The sequence below is a fragment of the Corvus brachyrhynchos genome, unplaced genomic scaffold, assembly GCF_000691975.1.
Source record: "Corvus brachyrhynchos isolate BGI_N302 unplaced genomic scaffold, ASM69197v1 scaffold155, whole genome shotgun sequence".
NCBI lineage: Eukaryota > Metazoa > Chordata > Aves > Passeriformes > Corvidae > Corvus > Corvus brachyrhynchos.
The window spans coordinates 825846-838682 of NW_008238434.1; the positions used below are offsets into that span (position 1 = coordinate 825846).

General features: G+C 39.5%; 1 protein-coding gene across 3 annotated transcripts in view; it reads right to left on the reverse strand.

The window, feature by feature from the left end:
* Positions 1-12837, reverse strand: part of EDEM3 (ER degradation enhancing alpha-mannosidase like protein 3) — a 27687-nt gene that overhangs the window by 13786 nt on the left and 1064 nt on the right. For all 3 annotated transcript variants that reach the window (XM_017736460.1, XM_017736459.1, XM_017736458.1), the window contains exons 2-10: positions 11015-11060; positions 7712-7812; positions 5340-5379; positions 4771-4883; positions 3986-4139; positions 3361-3495; positions 2870-2975; positions 2234-2331; positions 815-940 (exon numbers count right to left, since the gene is read on the reverse strand). In XM_017736460.1, coding sequence (XP_017591949.1) covers positions 815-940; positions 2234-2331; positions 2870-2975; positions 3361-3495; positions 3986-4139; positions 4771-4883; positions 5340-5379; positions 7712-7812; positions 11015-11044 — 903 coding nt within the window. In that variant the 5' untranslated portion in view covers positions 11045-11060. The remainder of the gene's footprint in view (positions 1-814; positions 941-2233; positions 2332-2869; positions 2976-3360; positions 3496-3985; positions 4140-4770; positions 4884-5339; positions 5380-7711; positions 7813-11014; positions 11061-12837) is intronic.

Here is a 12837-nt window from a genome sequence, read left to right on the forward strand (position 1 = left end):
GGACTCACACGCAGGCAGAGAGACTCCTCTTCCTAAATGGACTGAACAATATTTGGAAGTGGGCGGCTGTCTCGTTGTGATAATGTTTTCATAGCATGAGCAAGAAGAGACTTCTCTTTCTAAATGGACTGAACAAGGTTATTATGGAAGTGGTAAACAGACTGAACATCTCAAGGGTTGTCTTTTCACATTGTCAGTGGGAGAAGGGAGGAAGGTGGGGGGAGGAGGAGAGTTCTGAAGGTGGTATAATTTTTTTTTCTTCTTTTAGGTCTGTTAATAAACTTCTTTATATTCTTTCAAGTTTGGTGCCTGTTTTGCATTTCTCCTAATTCTTATCTCACAGCAGATAAACAGTAATGAGTATTTTGGACCAAACCACTACACTAGGAAATCTGTCACTAGACTACTAAAAAGGCAGGTTAATTGGAGTATTTTCATGACTAGGAGTGAAGGAAGCAAATTACATGGACATACCTTTCCTGATACTCAACACAGCCAGAAAAGCACATTAACTTGCATCATAGCATTGAGGTGACTGGAAGAGTGGGTACAGAGAACACAGAATCCCAGAATGGTTTAGGTTCAAAGGGACTTTAAAGCCCATCCAGTGCTACCCCCTACCAAGGGCAGGGACACCTTCCACTAGCCCAGGCTGCTCCAAGCCCCATCCAACCTGGCCTTGGACACTTCCAGGGATGTTCCCTCAGTATTTCTGAAAATCAAATCACTAAGCTTGACTTGAAAATCATATATCCAACCCAGTTAATCATTTCCTTGTTATTAAAACCATCTGTACATGGGTTTTACACCTTACCTGCAACCCAGGGAAGAAAGCGAGCAGAGAATCCATCCAGGTCCGAGCATTTAGCATTGGTTTATGAATGTGAACATCAAGGAGAAGAGGTGGCTGGCTGATGTATCTCATTATGGCATCATAGTGCTGCCAAACATCAGAAAAAGCAGGAGTTTGTATATCAATTTATTCCCCAAAAGATCACCAGACTGGCATTGTATTTGAATGGAAAAGCCAGTACTACACTCCCAATCACTGCTACATTTTGCAGTGCCACTAATCTCTAGTTTGCAAACTAAAATTAAGTGTAGTAAATACTGAAAAGCTCCACAGTATTACACTTGCAAAACTTACCACGTTTCCAAGGAATACACATACACAAAAGTATACCCAGCAGCCATGTGATAAACCAGGAACTATCACAGTTAAGGCACATTTGTTTCAGCTGAATTTTAAAGCACACTCTAAAGGAAGCTGAAATTGCTTTCTCTGAACAACAGAATTCCAAAGCATATGGATCTCAGGAGGAAAAGGAGATTTAAAAACCCAAACAAAGCAGCTGGACCAGATGGTTCAGAAGAACTTTAAAGTTCTTCTTTAAAAAACCCATTAGGTCATTTGCCACATTGCTGACTTCCAATCCTAAACTTTGTTTTCAGAAGGTGCAATCCTGAGCACACAAGCCAAACTGACAGGGAACACTTAACAGAGGAAACACTTAAGGAAAATGTAGCACTGGGGGCTGCCCTTTAGGACCATGAAATCATCATTACACCTAAAGTATTACAACAGGCCTTTAACTACGGAATTACTCCACTCTAATAAAAAATCATGCTATATGATATAAAATCCTATTATGATCTAAAATGTTTTTAACAGATATTGCTATTTTCAAAAGAAATAATGCTTTTATGAAAGAATTATACTGCTGACAAAGTTGCTCATTAATTTATGAATTTAAAAAAATCTAAGCGTGGTTTTCAGCTTGTATACTTAAATGTATCCTGGGCCTGAGGATCTACAGTGTAAAGCAAGATCCACATTTTGATTTTCTTGTTGCTCCAGGACAGAATGAAATTGTACAATGGCTTGAAATAAGAGGCCCTTACAGAAGGGCCTTTATTGTACAATTCTTTTACAGAAACATTTGCAGTATTACACTCTCCCAGGTGATCTGGAAATACAGCTTCTCCCATACTGGGAACCTGGAGAAAGGCCTAGAAGGTTCTGATTTTTACTGGATGGGGTTAAAATAACTGCTCAGGTGGCAGCTAATCACCCAAGATTAGCAAAAACCCTCAGTAAAAAGAGCTGGCACTAAACACAACAGAAGTCACAGAAATTCTGCTGAAGACCCCTTCTCAGGCTAACAGCTGACAACACAATTACTCTGAAATTTGTACTGCAGAAGGCACAAACCTGAGCAAGGTGTTAACTTACCGTGTTAAATCTTTCCAGGAAACTGTCATCTCCCAGCAAGACATAGGCTTTTAATAAATATTCATAGTATGAATCTATTCCTGCTCCGACTCCACTATCTAGCAACAGGAGAAAATAAAAAGGTGGGTTTACTTTAAGTAGTGGTATGGGTATTTACCGTATATTTCCACTTTGATTTTAAAGGCTCTTCCAGTGAAAGGAAAAGCCTCCTTTCACTGGAATTAGGGCGCAGATTGAAGCAGAGACACAACATTGTGTGTCTATGCCAGTGCACGCAATAATATGGACAGACATGCATTGAAGACACTTATTTCACTTTTCTCACAGGACACCACTTCTCCCATCCTATTTATATTTTTCCTATGTATTTATAACAAAGTCTCTGAAAATTCATCCCAAGGTGTTTCCCTCTCGGTGTTAAAGAGGATCAGGGAACACTTTGCCGTGAATAAAACCAGTTTCTCTACCAGAGAGGGCTTGGCCCTCTCAGAGCAGAGCCAGGCTTTGGGGCAGCAGGTTTCTCCACTACCTATCCCATTAATATTTTAAACAGTCCAGGTAAGCGTGCTGGGGGTGCGTGAGATCTCCCCCGCCCCAGAGCGCCCGTGGTCCCTGCCTGTGGGTCAGACCCCCCACCTTTGCGGACCCAGTCTCCAGTGTGGATGTTAATGGTGACCCCCACTAAGTTGCTGCTGCGCTGTCTCTTCTCCCAGATAAAATCCAGCGCCTTCCGGGCATACTCCTGCAACAACAACAACAGGGAATTAGGGAAACACAGACACTAAACTCTGTCATTCTTTCGGCTAATTCAGTTAAGATGCAAGGAAAGGAATAGGATGTTTCATGTCTAATGATTTCAGAACTCCTAATCTTCAGAACATTTATCTTGTTTACTTCTGTATTACTCTAACTACTTTCAACCAAAATTATTTCCTGTGATTTAAAAAATGATTTAAAAAAAAAAAATCAAACCTTAGAAGAAAGCCCACAAACACTACAAATCCGAACAAATGCAAATGTTTTTGTGCAGCACAGCTAAAACATCCATTTAATGAACTCAGAATTATTTTTCTAAAATTACAGAAATGTAACAGAATGCTAAAGACCTAAGCCAAAAAAAAGCAAACCTCAAATATAGATGTTCCTGTGAATCTGCTTAAAGCTGCAAACTCAAGGATCAAGGTACCAGCACAAGCCGTACAGGTATCAGTTTCTGTTCCTGTTCGTGCTTCTGGATGCCTTACACCAAATTTTAAGTTAACCTAGAGAAAAACAGAGATTATAATCTTTATTTTTCCTAGGTGAAAGAATTTACATTCCTGTAACTGTACAGCAAGTATATAATTTACGCTCTTTCTAAAGACAAGAAAAAACCGATCCCTTTGGTTTTGCTTTGCCAACTTAAACATGCACAGAGAAGTATCTACAAATACCCAAAATCTCAACCCTCCCAAACAAGGACTTGTTGCCTGGTTCACTAGACATTTGAATAAGAGAATACACTCTAAAAATCTAATTCTAGCAATTTTTTTTAGCAACAAATAAGGAACTCAGAATATCACAAGTGCTCCTGGAAATTTAGTTTTGTAAATATCTCACTACTCCTGGCTCCTGAGAGTACCTGCAATTTATCAGCTTTTGATTTTCTGTCCACTTAATAAATATAGACACAATTTTGGAGACAGATATAAAATCAAAGCAACAGAAGTCTTGATTACAGCTGTAATCCTGCATTACAGAAACTGAACTTACTCTTGGATAAGGGAGACCACTAGTGGTGTTAAAAGCAGGTAGAAGCTTGTAGCCCAGTTCCTTTGCCATGTGCAGGAGTTCACCATTGTACCACTGCATATATTCACCTTTTTCTTTCAGCATAATTGCCACTGAGTGCCCACCTAGGAGACCTCTAAACACAAGAGAAATTATCCACATCTCAAAAGGTATGTTCATCTGAACAGCAAGGACAACTCTCTACAATTTAGATGACATGTACATAACTGGCCCTAATTTTTAGACTGCTGATGCAATCCCCATTATAATCAAGGTTAGCTACCAGTATTTTGGAAGCAATTCTTCTTGTTTATCACTGGAATCACTGATTCATCAATGTTAGACAGGAAAAGCAACCAAGACCTCTAAAATGGCATAGAATAACTTCAAATTACACATTCTGATCCTGCATTGAGCCCCAGAGGTCCTTTCCAAGCTGAAATAATCTATGACCCCAAGTATCAAAATCTGGTAAATCAAGTATTGAACAGAGCCATTTCCAAGCCTGTTTCTGTTAAGCAAACCCACTGCTCCCTCAGCATGCATATGGGGTTCTTAATCAGCAAAGCTGTGCCTGCAGCAGTGAGATGGGGGGCAGCTTGATCCAGTACCACTGCAGCAAGTCCTGCCTTGCATTTTAAAACTGCTCTCAGGTGAACTGACAAAGGCACAACTGTTTCAAATAGGTGGAACAGCACAGAAAGGTGTCTTAAAGACACTGACTAAAATCCATATTTTTAGGAGTTTTGAAAACAAAATTTACTCACCCAAGGACTCTTATGTTGGTTTCAAAGACAGACACAACTATGTCATTATCTAAATTAACATCCTTTATTACTTTTTTTACAGCCTCTTCAAACTCTTTGGTTTTATTTAACACCTGGAATACAACAGTGAGCAGGTGTTCAGTTCCAGTATAGCTAATGCAGTCACAGTGTATTTGTATACAGAATATTTCAGTGCACAGACAGTCACCCACGAAATACGTACATATAATTAAAACTAGAAATACATCAGTGGTTATTAAGAGGTGCCCACCACTAACTGAGCCTCTTGCTTTAGACTGTAAGGGAAAACAACAAACTCTTTGTGTTAAATTAGAGCCAAAAAAGGCAATATTAAGAAGTATCAATGAAATGTGAAGGAACTGCTGTAGTTTTCTTACTACAACCAACTCCAAACTCCACCCTCACAGCACTTCAAAGTTCCCACGACTAACAGTCACTTCAAACAGAGCCAGAGATCAGTGATCATGAAAAAGAAATCTAAAAATAAGTCTGAGCATTAGAAGGCAATCTCTTTGTTTTATCAAAGCTTATCAACAGCTTAAACTTACCACAAGAGTGTCCAAGGTATCAATTAAGGTCAGTGAAAACCTATGAAAGAAAATTTAAAACAGATTTACTATAGATCTGTATGTGTAGGAATTAAATGATTTTTAATAGTAACTGATACCATGGAAGAAAATAAAATTCTCACAGACCACCAGCTGCAAAAAATTTAACATGTGTGATATCAAAACCTCCTTCTAAGTTTCTTCCCTTTGCTAGTGACCAGAATAGGAGCTGATGAAGAAGCTATGATCACAGATACATTTATTTACTGCAAAGCCTTCTAACTTCTGGTAAGCAAATTTCATTTTTATTCTTTGTCTCCAATCAAATCTATTAAGAAACCCAGCAAAAAAGTTTAAGTCTTTTTCCAACCTCTGTTTTACTTTTTTTTTCAAAAAAAAGGAAAAATGTTGAGATCAAAAGCCATTCCAAGCTAAATTTCTCCTACCAGAAACTGTTCCAACACTAGCAAGTGGTAGGCTTAAAATAAAGAACTACTTTATTTACTCTAAAATAAAGAACTATTTTAACAGTGTCCAAGGCTAGGTTGGACAGGGCTTGGAGCAACCTGGACTAGTGGAAGGTGTCCCTGCCCACGGCAGGGGGTGGCACAGGATGGGCTTTAGGGTCCCTTCCAACCCAAACCAGGTTGGGATTCTGTGATTATTCTGTGAAAAGAGAGCATCAAGTCAGCTCCACACTGTCTGAAACAGGAACATCCCAACAAGGATCAGAGGTTTTTTCCAGGGCTGTTCTAGTGCATCCCAAGCTGAGGGGACCTTCCCCATCCCAGGAATTATATCTATAATTGTATCTTAAATGTGTCTGATTCCAACAACTGCTCCTATGCTAAGAAACACCCACAACACAGAACAGAATTTACAGAACATGATAGTGTTAAAACTGAACACTTTGGAACAGTTAAAATTGCCTACTGAGGAGCAAGCACCAAGGATTTCAGCAAGTGCCCAATGTCTGAGACCTTGTAGGTAACACGTAACAATCAGAATTCTAGTAAATCTTCCTATATTACAATTCTCTTAAATCTGTAACGACATAATGGCATTCTGCGAGTGCTGTTTTACAAGAGACAGAGATTAGCTAAGGACTATGCACAACTGCCTAACAAATCCACAACTTTTTCCATACAAAAGGAGGGAAATGATGCATTTCACAGCTATATGGAAGGCTCCTGAGTTCTCCAGGGAAACAGGACTGACCCAGCTGCCTCACCCTGTCATTTTGTGACTGCAAAGGCTGGCAGAGAACACAACTGATGAGGCAGCTGGCATGAAAAAGGATTAGATAAGAAATCTGCTACATAATAATGTAACTAAGTATAAGGTACAGAATAAAGCACGTATACAGAAAAACAATAAATACATACAATAATTTAATGCATCTAAGGGGATGAAAGGTATTTTTACTCAAATGCTTGTATGTTTAAAAAAGGTCGTTAAAAAGAATGCATGACCAGGATTCAAAATACATTTTCTTGACACTTTTCATCTGCTGTGTCTTTAGATACCTCCAAGGCAGCAAGATTATATGGAAATCTCTAGACTAAGGAACATTTGTACATAACAAAACATAACCAAAGTAACATGCTCATTATCCTAGAGACAATTTATAAGCAGTATTCAAGAGAAGGATTTCAGCTTTGATTACCACTATTGTGCTTAGAGACATTAATCAGTGATATAAAAAAAAAAATCAGCTATTTGTAATTAAAGAATTTGCTCTATAAACTGCACATATTCAAAGGAATCAATTACAAATTAATTTAGAGTAAGTCAACTTTGCCTTTGATTATTCCATTTAATATGGAAAAAACCAGTCCTTAAATCTACATTTTGCTAGCCAAAGGATTAGTATTTTGTACTATTGGCTCCCTTAAAAGAAAGAATAGAAAACATGTCTGAAATAATGTTTTATACTTCTGCAAAGGCCTCAGGCTATCATACACATGATAATCATTAGACTGCCTGTTTTCAGAAAACTTTCTACTTAAGAAAAGCATTTTAATTATCACTTATTAGGCCAGCATCACAGATAAGAGTTTATTGCTCTGTTTAGCTGATCATGAACCCTTAAAACCTCTACTACTAACACCAAAAATGTCAGCCCACATCTGGAAGGTTTCCCTATGGAAAATACTTGGAGAATGGTTAAAAGAATTATCTTTGGATCTCATTCACTGGTCAATTCTTTTCTTCTGATTAAGGTACAATTTCACATCAGTTAACTTCACAATAATAAGAATACTTCTTACAAGTGTAAGTTTCTGGCCATATCAACTGAACAAACAAGTTTTATGGGCTGCCAATTGTACTTCTACTCCTAGATGTTTACAGTGACCATTTCAGACACTAACTTTCCCAAGGCATCATCCACATCCCCTCGACTTGGCTCCTGACCCCGCACTCGTCCACGACAAGTTAAAGGCATGAGTTCATCAGCTGGATACGCATGCTCCTGTTGGGAACAAAACAGGGGAATCAGTTACAGTGCTCACAGCCACTCCTGGGAGCCTGTGAAAGGAATCCTCATCACGCTGTTCTTCAGAAAAACTGCATGGACATCACAGAACCCTGCAGGTGGGAAGGGACCTCTAGAGTTCATCTTGTCCCAGCCCTCTGCTTGAGCAGGGCCACTCAGACCCAGCTGCCCAGTACCACATCCAGACAACTCCTGAGCATTTTCAAGGAGGGAGACTCCACGGCCTCTCTGGGCACCCTGTGCCAGAACCTGGTCAACTCCACAGTGAAAAAGTGTTTCCTTGTGTTCAGAGGGAACCTCCCATTGTTTGTGCCCATTTCCTCTGAGCACCACTGAGAAGAGCCTGGCTCTGTCTTCTTGACAGCCTCCCTTGTTAAATTCTCTGGAGCCTTCCCTTCTCCAGGCTGAACAGCCCCAGCTCTCTCTCCCTTGTTACATTCCCTGGAGCTTTCTCTTCTCCAGGCTGAACAGCCCCAGCTCCCTCAGCCTTTCCTCACAGGAAAGATGCTCCAGGCTCTCCATCACCTTGATGGCTGGTCCTTCATGGACTGCACAATGAACTCAGCTGGCTGGGGGTGACAGTCAGGAACAGGTAAGAGAACTCAGGAGTTCAAACAAAAAATTGGTGGATTACTACATAAGGCATAAAAGACAACATTCACCAAAAAAAACCTTAACAAGACTGAGCCTTTTACAAACATAACTGACACTAATATGACAAATATAACACTGACATCAGTAGTGATGAATCTTAAATATATCTAATTCCAACCAACATGAAATTGCCTCCTTTAGAAGCTCAACACAAGTGGTTTGGGATGGAGCCTTTCTCTTGATTCCAGCAGGAAACTGGCTGAAATCAAGTACTGACATCTCCAGTTTAACTTTTAGTGGAGAACTAACATGTGGCGGGATAAAAAACTTCAATTGCTGCACTGAAACTGCAAGTAAACACATTCAAAATCTTTCCAAATATACGGTACAGAAATAATCTATATTCAAACATGAAATAAAAAGGGAAAAAAGAGCATTCCTCTATAAATAAACAGCTCTTACAGCAACTTCTTTTGAAACTGATGGTTTGTTTCCCTGTATACTACCCTCCTGAGTGTTTTGGTCTTTGCTCAACTCTTTGTTCTCCTGAAGTTTAACTACAAAAGGCAAAATCTAGATCATTTTAATACAGCTCAGATGTTTCTGAATATCTCTGCAAAGTATTCAGAAAAACAGATTAAAGAAGTACACAACAAAAGCAATGTCAAAACTGAGATCTCTGGCTTAAATTTTGGATAAGTGATAAATAATATGGAAAAATAAACTTTTAGTTTTACAAATAAAGAACTAGAAGCATTTTGAAAAATAAAAGTTCACTTATTCTCTGCCTGCAGCAGAGAATAAGCAGCTACTGAATTATTTCCCAACTTGTCACTGGCCTCAACTGATTGACATTTTCACATGTTCTGACAGCCAAGAAGAAAAAATATCCCCATTATTACAAATATTGTTGAAGGACTGAAAAAAAACCAGCAGATTTTTCTCAAAGCTGCTGTTAACAACTAAAAAAAGACAAAAAAAAAAAAAGAAAAAAGAAAAAAAAAAAAAAAAAGACAAGGGAGTTTCCCTTGCAATCAAACACGAATTTTCAGTCTTCTAAATATGGATGTCTAAAATATGTATTAATAGAAACAGAAAATCAGAACTTTTCAGCTGACTGTTTCAAAAACACCTGCAAAAATACTACATTCTCCTGCTGTCACAATCAAGTCTGATACTCTAATCTTTTCTTCAACTTTAAACAAGCAAGTCACATTTCTCTGTTTGTTTAGCGCTCCAGCATACGTGGCAAATAAATATCCTTTTGGCTTCAAACTTTCCAGGATAGCTGAAGTTATTACTTTTCTTCAAACAGAATTTTCTTGCTTCAGATGTGGCAAGACCCCTACCAGTTGCCAGTTCATCACAGATCCCTGTAATATTTTATTCAATTTTGCCAAATACGTAAGTTTTCCTTCGGGGAAACCCAAGCCAAGTGTTTTTCATGGAACCAGATTACAAAAATTACTACCAAAAAGCCTGATGTTTAACTGCTAAAGGTTTCAAAAGTACAGAGATTAAGTCAAAAGGTCTGGAGAAACTACACCCCTTTGAAAATCCTCTTGCCTGGTTTTCTGTCCACTCTACAGTTCTGTACCTCTCTCATGCTGTATAAAGTTGTAACTATTGAGATTTTAAGCTTGAATTACATAATTAAGTTTATACTATAACACAGAACATGGGACATGTGGCAAGATGCTGCCAGGAGACAGCAGTTTGTGCTGCAGGAACTGATGCAACTTGAGACGGGTTTCTGCAACAGCCACAAAGAATGTGCAAGAATGTCCATATAAAGCCAGTAAGAATTAATATTTTATATGTATCTAGGCGACATCTACAGTTTCTCCTCAGAAGTATATTACTTACAGAATATTCAAAGTAAGTATTACTTGAGGAAGTCCACTCCAAGTAACTTATTTATTCTTAAGCTTTTCTAAACTGAGCCATCCCAGGGTGGGTGGAATGGCTCAGAGATCCAGAACTGAAGGACATCGGCACAGGAATCACAAGTCAGAGCAAAAGAAACCACAGCCAGTGTGGCCTACGGTCATATGACAGTCACATCCTGGGCACAGGCTGGAATGCCTGGATATGGCACCAAATCCCCTTTCTCTTCTACAAACAGTTTGTAGAAGAGCCCCCAAACTGCATCTGACATGACTTACTACTGAAGAAATATTAGATGTAATTTCTACCTACAAAATAAATAAGATCTATTTGTGTTCTCCAGAATCTCATGCCTACAGACAGCTCTTCTCGAGCTTCCTTTTCCTAGAATTTCAAAGCAAATACTTTACTGCTCATAGCCTGACACGAGATAAACTGATTTGGGAAAGATCAGGCACAGATTAGGAGAGTTACCACAAGCAATTCTTAGTTACCACTCTAAAAGCCATCACAACCCTCCTGAAAGTAGTATATGTTCTGGTCTTTTTAAAGGCTTTACAGGTGCTGTTACTTATTTTAGCTCTGTTTTCACCCCCCCTTCCCGGATAGTTCTATAGAATGTCATGTACTGTGGTTGCTTTCTTCCCCAGGTCAGCAACAACTCCTCCGAAAAACATCAAACAAGTATTTGACTTACCATATAATTGCTATATGCATGATCAAACATTTCAAGCACTTGACTTCTAAAAAAGAAAAAAGAAAAAGCATTAGTGGTCTGTCTCCCAACGGTCTTTAACACACCATCTTACATGCATCACACTTCAATATCTGAGTATCAGGCACAGGTCCTCTACTAACATACTCTACTCAAGTAAATGAAATATAGAATAATAATTTTTCTTGATTCAGATACTCTGGTCCACACCAAAAAGGAAAGACTCTTTCTTCACCTAACATGAAATTATTTGGGGATCTCTTGGCAAGCAAATACTAAAGAAAACCCTTACATTTATTTCATATGTTTGAAAGGACAGAAATGCTTCTAGATATAAAAACTCCCCAAAAAACACAGTTTTTTTATAACACAGCACTACTTCTGATCATTCCTAACTGTTTCACGAAGGAGCCCTGCAAGCAAAAAAGGATGCTAATTTCTACCATCAACATAATTCACAATCTCTGCTGATAAGACCAAACATAAAAGAGCCAAGAACACCACAATTATATTGTAAATATCCAATTTAGTTCAATGACTTGGAAATTTAAGAAGTAGTTTTAACTCATCAAGTACATTAAGGCATCAAAAGAGCAGAGGATGGTGCTTTTCCCAGGTGCCTCTCAGGTTGCAGCAGGTAAAATCCCAGATAAGCACACAAAGCTGCTGGGTGATGCAGAAAACAGAAAATTGCTTTAAACTTATATTTACAGGCATTTTCTGTGACTGACATGATCCTGTCATTAAGTACAGAGATCACATTATTCAGAAGTGAGCCAGCTCAGTGCCCCCAAACACAAACCATGGCAGGACATGGCCTGCACATGCCTGGAGCATCAGATGATATTTTAAGTGCAAGTTATTAATGAAAAAATTTTAAAACCAATTGGGGAATGAAATTTCAACTCCTTGCGTAGCCTCATGAAGAGAGCATATAAAAGATTACACACACAAATTACCCTGAGAACCCAAGATGGAAAACCCCCCTAACTGTAAACACTGGAGTTAAATATCAACTTATACCCAACAGCTGGACTTGGTGATCTTGGAGGCCTTTTCCAACCTTAACAACTCTGTGATTAACAACTATCAGAGTATCCAGACTGTTTCTCCAGCAGACTTTCTGCATTATTATTCTGTACAACTGACCAGTGGATTGGAAGAGGACGATGAAACTGCCCCAGTAACATAATAAGACAAAATATGCTTAATTGCCAATTTGTTTAAAAAAATCCCACTCCACGCAGGAAAATGTATTTCCACCTACGTTGTAATATTTACCCTTCAACTAAAAACTACAATAAAAGAATCAGCCCCTTACATGCACGGGGGATCGAAGCAGTTTAGGTTACATACAGGAACTAGGCGGAACACACGTAAATATTTACCTTTTTTATGACTCCCGCACTCTCACAGAGGCACGGCCATAATTAAACCAAGTATGGATTTAGAGTTACCTTTGATCACCTTTACCACTAGCTCGACGCAAGCCCTGGCTGAAACCTTCAAGACGAGCTCCCAAGCACTGACGAGTTACAAGTTCCCACAGCACATGGCTTGACCCCACACCTGAGAAGGGGCCGCGTGTCCCCAGCAGCCGGGTGATCTGGCCCGAAACACCCGCCGGGGTCCGGCACACGCAGCTCCAACCAGGCTGGGCACCGATGCCACGCGTGCCCTGGAGTGGTCGGAGGGAGAAGGAGGGACAGGGGACGCGGTCCCGAAGCTCTACGCCCGCAGCAGCCCAGCCCACCCCAACCCCGGGGGCAGCGCACACCCCCTGCCCAGCACGGCGGGGCCCGGCC